The sequence below is a fragment of the Heterocephalus glaber genome, unplaced genomic scaffold (genome assembly GCF_053883595.1).
Source record: "Heterocephalus glaber isolate CG9 unplaced genomic scaffold, H.glaber_assembly_v1.0 deba00000122, whole genome shotgun sequence".
NCBI lineage: Eukaryota > Metazoa > Chordata > Mammalia > Rodentia > Bathyergidae > Heterocephalus > Heterocephalus glaber.
In genome coordinates, this window is record NW_028258138.1 from 1,015,517 (window position 1) to 1,033,603 (window position 18,087).

The following is an 18,087-nucleotide window of genomic DNA, read 5'->3' on the forward strand; positions in this document are numbered from 1 at the left end:
CCCATGTGCCACAGCAGGGCTACCTGAAACTTGTCGGGGTCTGCTCCTCCGGCCTGGCCCACGAAGAGGCCGGCACCAGGCTCCAGCTCCAGGCGCCCCAGGGACTGCGCGAATGGCAGCCTCTGGAACTCCTCACAGTCCACGTACAGCGCCACGGAGCCAGCATCCACGCTGAGTGCAAAGCGGGTCCACTGGCCCACGAAGGCAGGCAGGCGGAAGCTGGCAGCCGTGTGGGTCTGGCTCGTGCCCGGCTCTGAGTAGAGCAGCGAGATGTTCTGGTGCTGGTCCTGCACTCCTGACAGCTTCACACCCAGCACCACGGCCGCCTGTGCAGCGTCTGTGATGGCAAACAGCATGCCTGCATCCTCCGTGTCTGGCCGCACGTGGAACAGCAGCGAGAAATCAGGGAAGAAGGGGCTGGGCAAGTGGTACTGGGCCACCTGCCCGCTGTTGGCATCCAGTCCGAAGACATAGGCCGGCCCGACCTCAGGGTCATCGATGGCCCTGACCTGCTGGGGCAGGGGCTCCCCGAGGAGCTGAAGCAGCCCCACCTCCTGGTGGGCACTCTCTGCAAAGAGAAGGCAGCGGGTGAGGAGGCTGAACCGGGGAAACCGAGTAAGGGAGGGTGTGTCCACACCCCTGCTCGGCTGGTCCTCTGGGCTCTGCCACCAGTGCCCACCAGAGTCAGCCCTGCTCATCCAGCCGAAGGACACTGAAGGGACACAACAGCCACCGGCACGCCCTCCCTCAGGGCTCGAAGCGGACACAGCAGGGACACGCGGGGAGCAGCACCCCCTGGGAAGGACTGCATCTGCCCTTCAGGAAGAGGGGACCCCAAGCCCGGGACCCCAAGCCCTGCACCCTGTGCTTTGTCCACACCGGGGTGGCCAGGAGGGGACAAGGGGAGGCACACGAGCTGCTGCGTCAGGGCCTCCTCCTGTGGGCATCTCACCCCAGGCGACATCGGCTCCCAGAGCTGGCAGCTGTTCTACCCTCTCGCTGCTCTGCACTGGGGTGCAGAGCTCTCCATGCCAGGGCCCCAACACTGGGGGCGCCCCGTGCAAAGGCTCACACCAGCAGCTTGGCGGCTGCAGTCCTCCGAGTCACCCCAAGTCACCCTGAGGCCCTGGCGCTCCCTGCATACCCTCACACCTGCCAAGCCCAGCGTCCCCACCCTCAGATCCCATCCTTCCCTGTGGACTGAGGCCACTGAAGGAGGACACAGGCTGCCGGCCATGATGCCTCCCGGCCTGCAAGGGCAGAGCCCACCCACACCCAGGGGCACAGCCACGACTGGACACAGGACAAGCAGTGCCACTCCAGGAGACCATCCCTCGGGGGCCCTGGACACCCCGGCCAGGCAGGATGGCCACAGCCTGGGCCAGGGGACCCGGCCTGAGCTCCCTCCACGAGTCCTGGCCCAGTCTGCCCACAGCACATTTGACAGTCACACGGGAGGGGACGCCGGGCAGTGGGCAGACCGTGGCCAAGGGCACGAGGCTGAGGGCAGCAAGGGGCCTGGCCTGGACCCTGGGACAGACGCCAACGTCACCACGGCGGAAGCGTGATAACAGCCCCTTTGGCCAGAGGTGCCAGTCCATGCAGCAAGTTCCAGAGTCAGGGAGCCAGGATCTGCCAGGCCGCGTGCTAGTGGTGAAGCCACCACCCCCTTTCCCGGGGCAGTGTGATCCAATTAACACGCACGGGGACACAGCAGCTGCCACCTCCTGGGCTGGGATCCCAGGACACACAGCTGGATCTTCCCAAAATTCTCCCATTTCCTTGCCACAAAATTCTGACAGTTCCCGAGCTAGCAGCCTCCGCATGCCAGGGCCCTAAGGTCACCGGATGGCTCCGCATTACAGGTCCCTGTCAGCCGAGGTCCTCACCTCCCACCAGCACTGGCCCAGCTGCCTTGGACAGGAGCCAGGCTCCCTCCACATGGGGGCCCGGCGGGAAGAGAGGGTAGCCCCTGAGTCCCCGGAGCGGGTCAGGATGGGGACCTGACAGGGGGGCCACGAGAACATCTGCTGTGTGACAGCCGGGACCAGGGCCCAGTTCACAAAGCTGCCTGGCGAACACGCAGACCAAGTGGCCCACGGGCCCGGGCACGCCGCACCCTCCTCCCAGCGAGCAGCTGAGCCACGCAGGGTGGACCAGCGTCTCGGGTGCCTCTGTGAAACTGCCCGGGCTCTTGGCACCCCTAGGTTAGGAGACAGGACACACACAGGCCCTCACGGAGCTAGAAGTCACAGCCAACCCGGAATCTGCGGACACAGACAGAAGCAACTAAAAGCAAATCGAGAGAGGGGGAGAGGGCGGAAGCGCCCATGATCATGGGGTGGGGCGCTCTCCTGCAGAAGACAAGAGGAAACCACGCTGGTCAGAGAGCAAAGCGCAGAGACACAAAACACAGCACAGCAAGCTGTGTTGTCAGGAAAATGTCAAAAACAACATTGAAAATGGAAAACATCAGGCAAACGGACAAAGTAAGCATTGCGACAGCTGTGCAGATAAAACCGGGTCCACAGTGAAGCAGTCACGGGGCAAAGGGTGACACGTTTCACATCTGCTGGTCCCTGACACCAGGCACCACGCTGCGCGCTGGGCCTCGGGCCCCAGACACACGCGGGATCACTGATGCTCCGCCGAAGCCCCGCAAAGACAGCCCGGAACGGGGGACCCCTGAACAGGGCAGGGTTTGCAGAACATGGCTGCCTTGGTACACGGCAGTAGCATTTACAGGGCACAAAGCAGATGGACAGGACAGGACGTGGACCGCGCACTGACATCCTCATGAGTGCCCACACCTCCCAGGGGTACTTCTGACCACCTGGAAGGGAAAGCTCCTGAGGACAGGCTGAGCCTCAAGGCGGACTCCGGGCACTGCACAGCTGTCCTGGGACGTCAGGCCTTGGGGACTGGTGGGCCAGTGTCTAAACAACAAAGGGGAGAATGATAGATGTGTCTGCCCCAACTAACCTTCAAAAGGGAGAGAGAAACTGACATTCCCGGGCAAAGAAAAGGCGGCACCAGGTCCCCCACAAGAACGCCGGAGGGTGGGCAAGGGCATCCGGCGGGAACGGCTCACAGGGCACAGCCAGCCCCGCACAGGTAAATCACAGGCCCGCTGAGCTGGATCCACGCCACAGTGGCTCGTGGGCCCGTGTTCTGCTTCTGCATAACTTAAGAGACGAATACCCTCGAGAACCTAATTATCAGTCTGAAGCTCGCCTGCCTTGCGGTAACTTTGGTTTGTAACCCCTTGTTCTGTTTTGTACATAATTTAAATGTATATCGAGAAACTATTAATTTCTGCCTGGGGCACACACTGCAAAGATCTAATTACGGGACATCCACCGCCAAAGGCCTGGGGATACAGCTCCTGTGTCGTGTCATGGAGCTGGTGACGACTCAAATTTGAGGGCTGGGATGCAGGAGGATAAATGAATCCCCACGGCAGTCACAGAGAAGATGATGACAGGGTGTGCACAAAAGGCAAAGGCAAAGGAACGTGGACGCTCCGTTACAAAAAGCAACTGAAAAGAAGGCAGCAAGGCAGGGAATAAGGGCCCGAAAGCTATAGGAATACGGAGTGCAGCTGGCAAAATCAGAGATGTCCTTCACTGCCGTAATTACTTTAAATGCAAATGGATGAAACTCTTCAACCTAAAAGACAGAGAGACTGGCAGAATAGACTTTACAATCTATAATCCAAGGACGGGTTCTGTACAAGAACTCAGTTTAGATCCAAAGATGCAAATAGGCTGAGAGTGAAGGGACTGGAAAGGACGCTCCCTGAAAACAGAAAACAGACCAAGGGCAGCTGTGCTGGTAGCAAACGGCCTTTAAGTCAAAATGGGCTACAAGGGCTGAAGGAGGGAATCATGTATTATCAAGTCCACTACAGGAAGAAGATGCAACCATTGTACATATCTGTACCTAGTCACAGCCCCTCAGACATACGAAGCAAAGCTCTCAGAAGTAGAAGAGAAGCAGAAGGACTGCAGCAATGGGGCGGAGACTGCACGCCCCTCTCAGTAATGGACGGAACAGCCAGACAGGAGGCAAGGATGGACCCAGGGGCCTGCACGACACAACAGACCCGCCAGACCCAGACCCGCACAGGACGCCCAGCCAGGAGCACGGCACACACCTGCCGCAGGTGACAGATGCCACCTGGGCCACAAACAAACCTTAGCAGACTTCAAAAGACAGCATGTACAATAAGTCTCTAACCACAGGGAGAGCCAGGTAGAAATACAAATAAATGAAGAGGTGAAACTGGAAAATTCAAAATTTTGTGAAAATTAAATAACACTCGCAAACAACCAAGGGATCAAGAAGAAATCAAAAGAGAAATAAGAAAAACACTTAGAGACTAATGAAAATGAAAACAGTACATCAAACCATATGGGACACAAGAAAACATGGCAGAGGGGGATTTTATAGCCACTCTTTGTTAAAAAACACAAAGATCTCAAATCAACAACACAACTTCACATCTTAAGGAACTGGAAAGAAGAGAAAAAATACACCCGAAGGTAGCAGAATGAAAGAGATCATAAAGATGAGGAGGTCAACGATATAGAGAACAGAAAAACAACAGAGAAAAATCAATGGAACCAAAAGTCGGTTCTTTGGAAAGATCAACAAAATTGACAAACCTTTATTTAGCTAACTGGACCAAGAATAAAAGAGAGAAGACTCCGGTTACTAAGATCAAAGTTGGGACATTATCGATTCTACAGAAATTACAAAGGGCAACAAATTGGCTAATGTTGATGGATGGACAGATTCTCACCAAGACTAAAGCAGGAGGAAAAAGAAACCCTGGGTGGATCTATACCAGGCACAAGACTGGATGAGAAAGAAGAAATCTGCTTATGAAGAAAACCCCTGGACCTGATGGCTTTAGGGAGGTACCACCACACGTAAGGGGCTCCCAGCAAGCCCTCTCGGGCATCTGCACAAAGGATGGAAACTTCCTTGTTCAGGGAGGTCGGCACTGCCAGACACAGTCAGACAAAGACACTGCAAGAAGAGAAACCTGCAGGCCACCACACCTCACGAAGACGGAAGCAAAAATGCTCAACAAAACAGCAGCAGATGGAATCCAGGGCACACCAGGAGGTCACACGCCATGAGCGAGAGGGCTACTCCTGGGGCAGGACGCACGCAGGAAAGCACCACTGGGCCAACGCCACACCCACAGTGTGAGGAGCAAACCACACAGGCATTCCATGGAGGCAGGAAAGGTGCTGGACAAAATCCAACACCTTTCCGTGATAAAACGCTCAATAATCGAGGAGGCAGTGAGCCACCTGGGCACCATGCCGGCCACAAAAGAAGACCCGTGTCGACAGCACACACAGCATGACCAGCTGAGTGCATCCCCCAGGCACGGGCCGGCAAGCAAGTCTGCTTCTCCCATTGCCTTTCAACCCAGACTAAAACAAGGCAAGGAAGAGACACAAAAGGTTGCAGTCTGGGAAGAAGGGGAAAAATTATCTCTGCAGATAAGATGCTGCCTGTAGGAAGCCCTGCAGAACCATAATCTATTAGGAATAAGGAGCTCGGCAAAGCAGCAGGACACAAAGGGAGCACACCGAAATCTCCGCTCTCCTCTACAGAGCAATAGGCAATGTGGAAGAAGCCACAAACAGATCCCAAGTGTAACAATGGTAAAAAGAGGAAGGTGCTCAGGACCCAAAAGATGTGAGCCACAAAAGTTACAGAATGTTGCCGAGAGAAGTTGAGGGAGACAAAAAACAGAAACACCCTGCAGTCAGGTGGTCAAGAGGTCTTGGTCCGTTTGTGCTGCTGTAGTCACAGGTGGTGACTTAGAAAGAACAGAAGTTACTTCTCCCAGCTCTGGAGGCCAGCCCCTTCCTGGCCACCGCCTCTGGGGGAACCAACACCCCGTCCTCGTGTAGCAGAAGGGACAGGAGAGTGAAGTGGCTGCCCCCCCAACCTCGAGAACTTTGTAAGGCGTTAACCCTGTCTTGGAGTCGGGGCTCTTGGACATTGTGACCCCTGAGGCCACACCTCCTAGTGGGATTAGGCTTTAGCGTGAATCTGGAGGGACACAGGGGATGTCAACATCGCTAAGGTGACCTATGGCCCTACACCCCCCCCATCAATATCCCAGGGACGATTCCTGCAAAACCAGAAACCCCATCCTGAAACCACAGGGGCCGAAGCAGCTGGAACCACCCAGGAACGGAGCAAAGCGGAGGACTTGATTCCTGACCTCAAACCTCCACAAAGCTGCCGCAGTCACCCTGGAGCTGCTAGGACAGAACCAAGGCCAGGAGGAGCCTCAGATCTGTGACCAGATGACTTTCCCACGTGCCTCAGTCTCTAATCTTGGCAGGGTCCCGTGTACTGCACATGTACACACATGCACACTCATGCATATGCCATGCACATACGTGCATACTCATGTACACACACACTCATGCACACACAGGCACCCACCACATATGCACCATCCGCACACATGCATTCTCATGCACACACCCGTGTACACACCGTGCACACACTGCACATACTCCACACACCTGGGTGACTCCTCTCCCCAAAAGCTGGCACCCAGCTGCTACAGTCTCCACATGTGCTCTGCAGACTGTGGAGACTGTAACCCACAGCACAGACCCCCAGGCTACCCTGCTCAGTGCGAGCAGGCCTCCGCCTGGCCACACCCATCCTGTCACCCAGCGCCGACATCCAGGAGGACGGAGGGCCCGGCACCCCGTGGGCCTCTCTGCCTTCCTCTGGGGATCCTGCCACCCCGCTGTGCCCTCGTCCCCTGCTGCTGTGCCGTCTTGGGCGGGGCTCCAATCGGCACAGTGGGGACGCGCACTGGGGTGTGGGGCTGTGGCTCGTGCCCGGTGGGCTCTCGCTGGCCGGGAGCTGGTGGTCGCCCGGAGCCAGCGGGTGCCCAGCCTGAGCCCGGCCAGGGATTCCCGACGCTCCCTTGGGGGACACCGCTCTCCCGGCAGGAAAGCCGCCTCAAGGCTCATCTGCTTGTAATTTCCTTTCCGCGCTGTCGTGCTTGGACCTGTCCGGCTGCTGTCTCCACACTCGGAAGTTTCTGCCCTGTTGCAGCAGCGAAGGGCAGAGCCAGAGAGGAGGGAGCAGTGGCCTCGAGACCAGGAAAGGCTTTGTCTGCTGTCTTCCGACGAGGTGCCATGACCCCCAGGGGACAGGCCAGCCTCATTCAGACGGTGCTGGGCACGCCGGGCGAGGCGGGGACCTCACCGATCATCCTGGCTCTCCTTTAGGGAGAAAGACTTACACGAAAGGCCTGGCTACAACACCATCGAAAGAACACAAAGCCCAGAAGCGCCAGGACGTTTGGTCTGGCGATGACTTCTTGGATGACACCATATGCACAGGCAATGAAGAAAAACACCCAAACTAGGCTGTGTGGAAAAGAATTTAAACTCTGTATCAGAAACAATAAAGACAGCCCACAGAACGGGGGAAAGTATTTTCAGATTGTAAATCTCCGAAGGGTTAGTGTCCAGAGCACAGGAGAACCCCTCAGGTTCAGCGACGACAGCAAAGCAGCCTGGCAGGGGCCTGGCACAGACATCCCCAGGGGGCGAAGACAGCGGCCAGGGGCGCAGGACGGCATCAGCACCCTGATCAGCGGGACGTGGGAATCGGACGCCACATGCTGCGTCACGCCTGTGCAGGGCCCAACACGATGGTCTTTAGGCCGAAAAGCAACAGAAAGTGTTGGTGAGGGTGCGGGGAAGCCAGCACCGCCTGCACTGCTGTGGGGACCCAAGGAGGGGCCACCACCACCGTGGGAACAGGACGGGGTGGGGGCTCACCAAAGAGCTAAAGCTCCCATCACCCGTGACACGCAGTGCAGCCCTGGCGTGGACTCGGTCACCGCACGCAGGGTCTCAGAGACATTCATACCCCGGGCTCACAGTGGCCTCATTCATGACACCTGGACATGACAGCATCGCAGGTGTCCCTGGACGGAGGAGCAGACAGGGTCCAGCGTGTGCGGGAGGGACCATCCCCAGCCTGCCTTCCACAGGGGACGTTCGGATACGACCACAACATGGAGGAACATGCAGGCACAGTGGCATGGGAGACCCCAAGACAGGATCGACACTGCACGGCTCTACTCGCAGCAGGCCCAGAGCTGCAGTCAGAGATGACAAGCAGAGCGCACGGACCAGGCCAGAGAGGAAGGGGAGTCGGCCTGCAGGGGGCGGAGCATCAGTGGGAAGATGAAGCTGCACACCTAGCCATAGGTAAGATGGCACTTTTACCACCGTACAAAGGTTTGGTAACAGCCACTTCTCCATGGCAGGATGGACGGGTCCCTCACCAAAGGCAGGGCAGGCCCAGGGAGCTGCTCACTGGGCTCTGAGTGGAGCCCCCACCAGCCACACAGCGGGGAGCGTGGCAGACACCGCCTTGCTCCTCCTCGGGGAGACGGAGGACCGGACGGAGCTTGCTTCCTGCGTCTGCTGAGGCCCCAGTCCGCACACACTGCCTCAGCAGCATGGCCTGCCCCAAAAGACAGGACTCCAGCCCCCAGGGGCCGCAGTGAGCCCGGAGGTCAGGGCAACCCCAGTGCTGACAGGGCCCTGGGGAGACCTTGCATCCGGCATGCACCCTGGGGAGCAGGAGGGACACCTGGCCTGGGCAGGGGGCATTCTGCAAACCCCACTGACACGGGGCACACGGGGCCAGCGTCCAAAATGCCAAGTAACCCAACTTAACAATGGGCCAGGGTGTGGTAGACATTTCTGGAAGATGCAGATTTCCCACGGCTACGTGAGAGGCTCATCTCACTGACCATCAGAGAGCGCAGACGAAGCTACCTCGCCTCTCGCCTCTGCTAGCGGCTGGATCAAAACGGCAAGCGATGGCAGCTGGTGACAAGGAGGAAAGGGGCCTGCACTGGTGGGGCGATGTAACCAGGTCTCCCATTAGGGAAGCAGCAGGCAGGGTCACTGAACGCCAGAACGGACCCCGTGACCCAGGGCCCCCTCCGGGACACACACCCACAGGAACTGAGCCTGGCCGTGGAAGGGGTGCCAGCACCCTGATGCTCACTGCAGCACTTGTCGCAAAGCCAGGAGGTAGAATCCACCCACGTGCACACGACGGGTAACGGGCAGAGAAAGCCTGCTACAGACACCAGCACCACTCTACAGAGAGCAGGAAGGGAAGCTCGTCAGCTCGACGACAGGGATGACCTGGAGAGCATGGTGCCGGTGAACCAAGAAAGACAAATCCCACACAGCCCCAGTGAGGAGACACCAATCAAAGAGCTCCGGGGACCGAGCGCCCCGCCAGGGGACTGGCAACAGAGCTGCAGTGCACCAGCCCTGCCACGGACAGGGCTGTCGCTCACCTCGACTGTGGTGAGCATTTCAGGACATGCGCGTGTGAAACCTCGCTTCGTACACCTCAGGATGCCTGCGCCCAGCCCACACCAGGCCCGATCCCCGCAGGGCTGGCCCTGCCGTCACAGCTGCTGCGTCTGGGCAGACGGAGCCTGTGGGAAGCTCAGTCAGCTTGTAGGAAAAGTATTTGCAGGTTGCCGAGCATGAGATGAGCACCTAGGTATTTCTCCATGGAGAAATCCCTGTCTCCTCGAATCAGCTGAGCAGAAACCTCGAGTTAACTAGGCAGCAATGGGCCGCACCTGCACAAGACAATGACACTGCCCTGTGGTGGCCCTCAGGGCGCCTCCTGCCCCTGCCAGGTCATTCCCAAGGCCCAGAGGGGCTGAGCAAGGCCCGGCACCCAGGATCCACTTGTGGAGGCAGCAGCAGGCATGGGTCACTGCAGCAGCTGCGGAAGGGGCAGTAGGGCCTGGAGTGAGCGAGCAGAGGTGAGGCCTGGGTGCAGCACCCCTGCAGGCCCAGGTGTGCACCGTGGTGTGCAGAACTAAGTGCGTGGGCCCAGGTATGCATGCACTATTCATGCACAGTGGAGTGTGGGACCAGGGGACAGGCCAGCCTGAGAGCGGAGGGCACTCACAGGGAAGGGACCAGAGTCCCTGAGCAGGCGTGCAGGGGCCGAGAGCTGTGGGTCCCTCTGCAGGAGCTCCTCCCCCACCCAGCTCCTCTCTGACCACACGGCTGGGGTTGCCGCAGGAGGACCAGGGTCCAGTGCCATCTCCGAGGGACCAGGCACCAGGTCCCTTCTGGTCCCCCTGGGGCCTCTATCCTGCCTGCCTCAAGCTGGGTGACAGTGCCCTGCAGGAGTGGGACCATCCTATGGAGGACCCAGGGAGGGGCCGAGGACGGGGGCCCCTCCCCCTGCCAGCTGCACCTGGGAGGTCCTGGCCTGAGGATGCATGACACCCTCTGGCCTGGGGGATGTGGCACATTAGAACAGCCCCCTGGGCCCTGCTGGGGACACGGCCAATTGTCCAGATGTTCTCTGAAAAGTCCCTTTCAGGCGCCACTGGCCAGCGGGCTGCAGTGGGAGAGGCTCCTCGCCCACGCTCCCCTGCCTGGGCCTAGGATCGCCCAGAGCCAGCCCAGCCTGAGCCCCACGTGACTGAGCCTCACGCTTGGGAGACTTGGCTTCCCGAGCTTGAGCCTGGGGTGCAGGGGGCAGGGCCCCAACCCCACCTCCCTGCCTGGCTCCTCAGGAAGGAGCTGCATGGGCCTCCCACAGCACAGCCTCCCCACAGGGGGCCAGAGCGAGGGGCTCCCCCAGCTGTGGTAAGGTCAGCCCTGCGTGGAGGCCTGGGCGGGCCTGGCTGCTCAGAGGCAGCGGGTGTGTAGGTGCCGGGAGCAGGGCTGCGTGCTCAGACACACGCACACGCGCGCACACACACACACACACACACACACACACGCAGCCACCCAGGTCACATCCGCCAGGCCGGGGCCACCCCGACCCGGGTCAAGGCCACTTCATCGGCCAAGGCTGCCAGGCACACAGTGGCCAAGGAGGAGGAGCTAGAATGCGACCAGAAGAGGCCGAGGGGCCCAACCCAGCTGAAATGGTAAAGCGTAAGGAACGTGAACACGGCAATGCTGCGGCTCTGTGCCTCAGTTTCCCAGCCGTGACTGAGGGGATGGTGGGTTGTCCCAGAGCCACGGCAAGGACTGAATCACGACAAAGCGCAGGGGGCACAGGGCACACGGGTGCCCCAATCACCTGGCACTAGCAGAGCCTGTGGCCCTGTCCCCTCTTGGTGACATCCCAGGTGCCTGCCGCTGTGGCCTGCGGCCATGTCTCCCCAGCCCCAGCGCCCTCCCTGCAGGGGGCCCGTGCCCACCAGCAAGGCCGGGCTGCACCGGTCACAGCGAGCCAGCTCACCTGGCCGGGCACCGGGGGGAGGGCCGGGCGGCGTTACCTGCTGCCGGCCCAATGAACACACAGAGCCCGTCCTCCTGGGCACGCAGCGAGGCACAGGCCACAGGCAGCCGGGCCCCGTCCAGGCGGCTCCAGCACGCGTCCTCCACAGCCTCACAAAACTGGCGGCAGGGCGGCAGGGGGGGCAGCGGGCCTGGGCCACAGGGGGGCGCCAGCAGCAGGCAGAAGAGCCAGGCGAGGAAGGGGTGGCCGTGCGTCCACAGGAGCCCCCCCACGCCTGCGCGGCCGCCTGCACCTCCTCGCTGTTCCCGTGGCGCAGGTGGTTGGGCAGCCAGGAGCGCCCGATGCCCAGGTGGCCGCAGATGGGCAGGGTGGGCGTCAGGGGCAGGCAGCGGCCGCCGGGCGTTGGGGGGCTGACCCCCGGCAGGGCCGAGCGCGTAGTGAGCCCAGGCCCCTTGGGAGAAGCCCTGGGAGAGAGCCAAGCACTGCCGTCCCCAGGGGAAGGTTCCGCAGCCACCAGAAAGCGCCAGGCGGAGGGGCCGGCGGGCAGGGCAGAGGGAGCAGCCATCACCAGAGAAAGCACCCGGCGGGAGTCAGGGCGTCCGCGCTGCTGAGCACCAGCCTCCGTGTCCAGGTCCGGGGGCCGCGGGCTGCCCCAGGGAGGGGCCCCGCCTGGCAAGGGAGACAGAGAAGCTCTACCTGGGGACGCAGGTGGCACGGGGGGTCCCCTCAGCGGTGCTGGGGACAGAGGTGGCCAGGCGGGCACAGCCAGGGCACCGGCCTTGGCTGTCCGAGGGCCCAGAAGGCTTGGGGCTCCAGGACTAGGCCACGAAGCAGCGCTGCTGTCCTGGGGGTCGCCAGAGGGGCCAGCGAGGGCGCTCGGGTCCACGGGGGGCGCGGGGCCAGGCGTCCCCACGACAGCGGAGGTCCCGGTTGGGGCAGCATCGTCCCACAGCTGGACGAAGCTCCGAATGCCCTGGGCCACGTTCAGGATCCTGGCGCCCACGCCCCCGACGTTCTCCTCCTTGGGGTCCAGGCTCGCGGTGGAGGCAGCCTGGGCGGCGGGGGCCTCGCTCCAGGTGGCCGCCTGTCCCTCTGAGGCCGGCCGGGTGCTGGCAGGGACGGTCCTTGGCTCCAGGGGGCCATGCTGGGGGGCCACATGCGTGGAGGGGGCCGCTGTGGGCTCCGGGGACGGGCGGCCCTGGGGCTGGGAGACCGGGCTGGCTGTGGAGCCGCTGATCTTCGAAGACCACAGCCAGTCCAGGGGGAGCAGGGTGGCCTGGGCGGGCGCCAGGCAGCAGGCGACCAGCAGCAGTAGGCGGAGGCCTCTGCTGGGGTCGGGAGCCATCGGGGCTGTGCTCGCGGAAGGGCAGGGCGGCCTCTGCCACCAGGGAGGAGGGGCCGGGCGCTCCGCCCTCCCGCGCCCGCACTCACTTGGCAGCCTGGCCACTCCTCCGGCCACTGCTGCAGAAGGGAAGCAGCCCGGCCCAGGAAGCGAGGGGACCACCCCACCTTCAGACTCAGCAGCTCCTCCTCCACACCAGGGCAGGGGCCGGGTCTCGGGAATGTGGGTGGAGTCTTGGCTGGAGTCTGGCCGGCAGTGCAGGCTGGGGTGTGTGGGCCTGGAGGCCTCAGGCCAGGACCAAGCCCCGGGGACACCAAGGCAGCAGCTAGCCCAGCCTCCCACAGCCCAGAAAGCTGGAGCCCTGGCCTGGGGCCACTGCTCTGTGGTAAAATTGGAACTTTAAAAATGCTCAGCGCCTTGCAATTCCAATTCCGATCCGACTGCTGCCTCAGACGGCAAGGGGAATGCAGAGGGCGGGGCCCCACATCTGCCCAGGCTCAGCCTCCCACTCAGACCCGGGACCTGAGGGGCACCCTTCTCCCCCATGACTCCCCAGGACTCTGGCCTTCTGGGTCCTGCTGGTACCTCTGAGCTAAGTCTTGCGAGACTCGGATCCTGGCCAACCATGAGTAGGTGGACATCGACAGGAACGCTTGCTGCAGGTCTGTGAGGCCGTGGCTCCGAAAGCACAGGACCCGCCACGCGAGGCGCCCCGAGAGTGAAAGGCTCTTTTCTCGGAGCCCGGCCGTCCAGGGACAGTGGGTAGGCTGAGGGACACACGGCCTTTGGTGGGAATTTTGATGGTGCTGTTTTTGCTGTACTGGGCACTGAACCCAGGGCCTTCACAAGAAGCTACATCCACAGTCCTTTTACAATATTTATCTTTTTTTTTTTCTTTTTTTGGTACTGGGGATCGAACTCGGGTCCTGGCGCTGGCACAGCAGGCGGTAAAACCACTGAGCTAAATCCCCGACCCCCTTTTACAATTTTTAAATTTTGAAACAGGGTCTCACTCAGTCACCCAGGCTTCCCTTGAACGTGTGACCCTCGGGCCTCACCCTCCCGAGTGCTGGATGACAGACTTTTGCCACCATGACTGGTTCCATTTGAAGTTGTAAACAGTAAGGAGTTTGCATGACGCAGCTAAAACCACTCTAACAGCTGAGGGTTTTGCCTTTCTGTGGGGTTTTGTATCACCCCAACCCGATTTCCTGACACACATTCGCACCTGGTGCCCCACAGCCCTTCCCGTTGTCCACTTTCCCACTGGGCCCGGCCGGCAGGGCAAAGCCTGCTGCCTCCCTGCATGCCCCTGGGAGGAGGAGGCTGCCGCTGCCCAGAAACCGACACACAAACGGCCTTCAGAAGCATCCCCTTCCTGGAGGGGACACCCAGCCCGGGGGTCGTGGGCTGGGCTTGGGGACCTGCTGGCTGCCTCATCCCGACTCTTCCCCAGGGGGAGGACAGGCAGGCAGCACCTCCCGCGCCCGCACTCACTTGGCAGCCTGGCCGCTCTTCCGGCCACTGCTGCAGAAGGCAAGCAGCCCGGCCCAGGAAGCGAGGTGACCACCCCACCTTCAGACTCAGCAGCTCCTCCTCCACACCAGGGCAGGGGCCGGGGCTCGGGAGGGAGGGACAGGCAGCCTCTATAGGTCACGTCCCTCACCGCCGACCGCTCCAGCCTGGAGCAGCCACAGCCCCAACCCGGGGGCTCAGGCTCTACCCAGGAAGAAGCAGCACCTTGTGTGCCAGTTACTTGTGGCTGAGCCACCCCAGGCCAGCGCACCCAGCTCTCGGTCCCAGCAGGCACGGTGCTGCTCCGGCGTCTGGGCCTTGGAGTGTGGTCCTTAGACAGGGACAGAGTGCCCGAGCTGCTGCTGCTTCAGGAAGCCAGGAGGGCACGGGGCTGGGTGGTGGGGCCCAGGCGCCCCTTGGGCTAAAGGGGTGCGTGGAGCAGGTCCCATGCCTCCTCCGGTGCTGGCTTCACCTGCTTGTGCCGCCTGATTCCCTACCTGAGCACCTGTGGGGGTAGGAGGAGCGCCAGTCACCACCTCAACAGTGACTCTGCTAACTGCCCCTCCCTTGCACCTCAGTTTCCCCATCAACAAAAGGACCTGGCTGGACAGCAGCAAGTTGACCCACCCAGAGCGTCCCTCAGAACCAGTGATGTCCTGGGCCACGCGTAAAGCTCAAGCCCCTGTGGAGTGCAGGCCTGGTGCTAGGTGCCCCATCGGGACCCATCTTACAAATGGAGATTCTGAGGCACAGGCTGAGGGTCCACCTCATAGCACAGGGCCAGGAGAGGCGGGTCCAGGCAGCACCACACTCACACATGATGCACACACTCACAGTCACACTCCAGCAAGCACGGCTCCCGCCTGCCCACCCCCTCCCCTCTGCCCGAGTCCCTCCTGGCCGCCTTCTGCAGGCGGTGGGGCCAGGGCCAATGCCACCTTCCAGCCTGGCTCTGCAGCTGGGCTGCAGCTGTGACGAAACAGCCCCAGAACGTGTCCCAGCTGTCTCTGGAACACTGAGGAGCCCATGATCGCTGGCCAAAGGGCAGGGCTCGGACTCTGGGACCAGGACAGCTTCCAACAGCCGACCGTGGTGTCCGCGCACGACAGGGCAGCCGCATTCCCAGAGCTAATCCCCGAGATGCGTGGAGAGGTCCAGAGATGACCAGGAACCGTCTCTGCTGGAAATCCCTGCTGCTAATGTGATTCTCTGCCTCAGCATAACTGCGCAGTCTCAGGGCAGAAACCCCAGACGCCTCCGGGCCCCGAAGGGAGAGGGAACCCAGATCCTGCCTCCCCATGCCTCACAGTTAGGGGCGCCCGGGGCTGGCCCTGCACTGGTGACCCTGGGTGCCAGACAGTCGCTCCTGGGCCCCACTGGCCCTATGTCCACGTTTAGTGCAGAACCTCCGGGGTCTGGCAAGAGAAGGAAGGCACACCGAGGCTGCACTGTCGCTGCTCAGGCCCCAGGACAGAGCCCCACCGGGCATGCCCTGCACCAATGCAGGGCGCCTATGCCTGGCACACACACGTGCACATACTGCCCACCTGAGCACACACGTGCTCAGAGAGCACTTGGGAGTAGACGGGCTTCCGGTCCAGCTCTCTGCCCTGCCCTGGCTGTGAGTGTCCTGTCTGAGCCATTCCCGTGTCACCGTTTGTGCTCAGAGCCAGGTGCCCGTTGCGAGCAGCATGGCCTGGACACTGGGGCCTTCAGGGTGTCACCGCCCCCTTTCTTTCGAGGCCTGGCTGGTCTCCTGCAGCCCCAGGCTCACGCAGGTGCAGGGCGAATGGGGATGGCTGGGCTCACGTGACAGGAGGTCCCAACAGCGCCCAGCTCCCTAGAGAGGGGGACTCATCCAGAGGGAGGGAGGACAGAGGGAACAGATCCTACTCAGGCAGAGGACCCCAGGAGAGAGGACACGGCCAGTGCCAGGTGCCGCCACAGCTCTGGGCACTGGCCATGGCTTTCCAGCCTGCCTGTGAGTCTGACCTGGGGCTGACTCCACTCTGTTCCCCTGGCAGCCTGAAGAGAAAGTATGACTCTGTCACTAGACAACAGTGCATAGTAACAGTGGCCCCTGGCTGTGTGGCTGGGACACTCACGATGCACACAGGCGCCCACACAGAGACCCCCACAGCGTGAACCCTGGAAATCAAGTCGCCTCCCACAGTGGCCTGCGGCTCAAAGCCTGGGAAAACCACCTGGACCCGCTGCCCTGTGCTGGCAAGGCCCAGAGTCTGGCTGCCCAGCTGCGCTCTGCCCAGACCCCTCCTAGGTGGGCCTCCAAGGCCCAAGTCTGGGCATCCACCTCCCTGAGGCCCCTGGGGGACCTTCGAGTCTCCCTGGACCCACCCATGCTGCGCCCTGCCTGCCATGCTGGGGAGCAGAGATGCTGCGGAGGAGACGTGGATGGATCTGTTCCCAGAGCGGCCAGGCAAGCACCAATCTGGGGGCGGCACAGGCAGCAGGTCCTCCGGTGCGGCCTCGTGGAGTCCCTGCTGGTGCAAGGCCGGGCCCAGGGACTCCTGGGAGCTGCCACAACTGGGGCAGGGACCCAAACGGGACCGCACTGTTTCCGCAGGGGCTTCCACTTGGCAAACTCCCAACACCCCACTGTTCCTGCAACCCCACACTCCAGAGGGCACAGCCACTGCACACCCTGGCAGCCACCACAGCTGCTGCAGGCCTGGGCTGCCTGCTCCAGGACTGTCCTCTCTGCGAAGCGCCCGGTGGAGGGCCTGGCAGTCCCAAAGCGGGTCCTAGCCGGCCTGAGCCTGGACACGCAGTGCCCTGCCGGCTCCCGCTCCCAGGGACGGCACATCCAGCAAAGACGCGAGCCTGCGACCTTTCCACACTGCCTGGGGAACGTAAAACAACTTTCCACCTTTCAGGGCCCACTGGTGGACGACTGTCCTGCGTTTCTGCCGTGCTACTGGACTCTGACTCCTGGCCACTGTTCAGGCCAGGATGACAATGGACCGAGTCTTGTGGGGCATGCTGGAGGCTCACAAACTGGCTGTTCAGGGCCCAGGCTGGCTTACCTCGCAGCTCTGACCCCCGGCCACTGCCCCGAGGCACACACAGGGAGGCGGCTGGAGGCGTGGCACCTCCTGCGGATCACCTGGGGCCCCCCCCAGCCCCAGCACCACACACGCCACTCCACACACCAGCACACCACTCCGGGGCCTGAGGAAGCATTGCCACACCCATCTGATTTCTGACTGGGGACCTGGAGCCCGCCCACTTTCCTGCTCAGCCGTGACTGAGGCAGGGCCCAGCACAGCCACCCTCCTGGAACTGCCCGCAGGTTCCACTCATGGGCTCAGGCCCCCCACCATCTGGCAGCCAGCCCCGAACCCAAATTTCTCCACTGGGTGACTGCAAATCAGACAGAACCCATCAGGCACCCAAAGAATCACCAAGCACCGCAGGCACTGGGTGAGGGAGGGTGGCGGCAGGGTGGGCTCCTCAGGACCCCCACCGGCTGAGGGGTTTACAGACCGGAGAGCACAGGACCAGCCCCACCACAGCTGCCCAGAAGGGAACAGTGTGGGGCGGGAGGCCGAGTGCTGAGCCCCCAGGGTGGGCATGGGGGGGCCGCTTCCTGTCAGCACCTGGTGCCTGCCCCTCCACACCAGCGCTCCCAGAAAAAGCCTGATCCAAACTCAAGGAAGCAGCTGGACCTGTCCTGAGCATGGGACACCACCGACAGGTGGGGGGACTCCAGAGGCCCCGGGTTGGCAAAGATGGACTGTAGGAGGGGGCACTGCAGAGGGAGAGCTCCAGGGTCAGGGCCACCTCCGACACGTCCAGTACCTTAGGATCCCAGGACAGGCAAAAAGAAATGCAACCCTGTAGCATCAAGGACACGATCGGGACAGTGGGGGACGTGGGTCGGGCCTGCTGGT

At 61.7% G+C, this 18,087-nt stretch overlaps 2 protein-coding genes across 3 annotated transcripts in view; both read right to left on the reverse strand.

The window, feature by feature from the left end:
• Col18a1 (collagen type XVIII alpha 1 chain) overlaps positions 1–12,790 on the reverse strand; it is a 37,660-nt gene extending 24,870 nt beyond the window's left edge. The window contains 3 exon segments of the mRNA XM_021256406.2: positions 24–568; positions 11,357–11,581; positions 11,584–12,790. Coding sequence (XP_021112065.2) covers positions 24–568; positions 11,357–11,581; positions 11,584–12,664 — 1,851 coding nt within the window. The 5' untranslated portion in view covers positions 12,665–12,790.
• Positions 12,791–12,940: 150 nt separating this feature from the next.
• Positions 12,941–18,087, reverse strand: part of LOC147830299 (uncharacterized) — a 34,597-nt gene continuing 29,450 nt past the window's right edge. The window contains exon 3 of one of the 2 annotated variants that reach the window (XM_087210867.1): positions 12,941–13,428. In XM_087210867.1, coding sequence (XP_087066993.1) covers positions 13,061–13,428 — 368 coding nt within the window. In that variant the 3' untranslated portion in view covers positions 12,941–13,060. The other variant, XM_087210871.1, reaches the window with a different exon arrangement.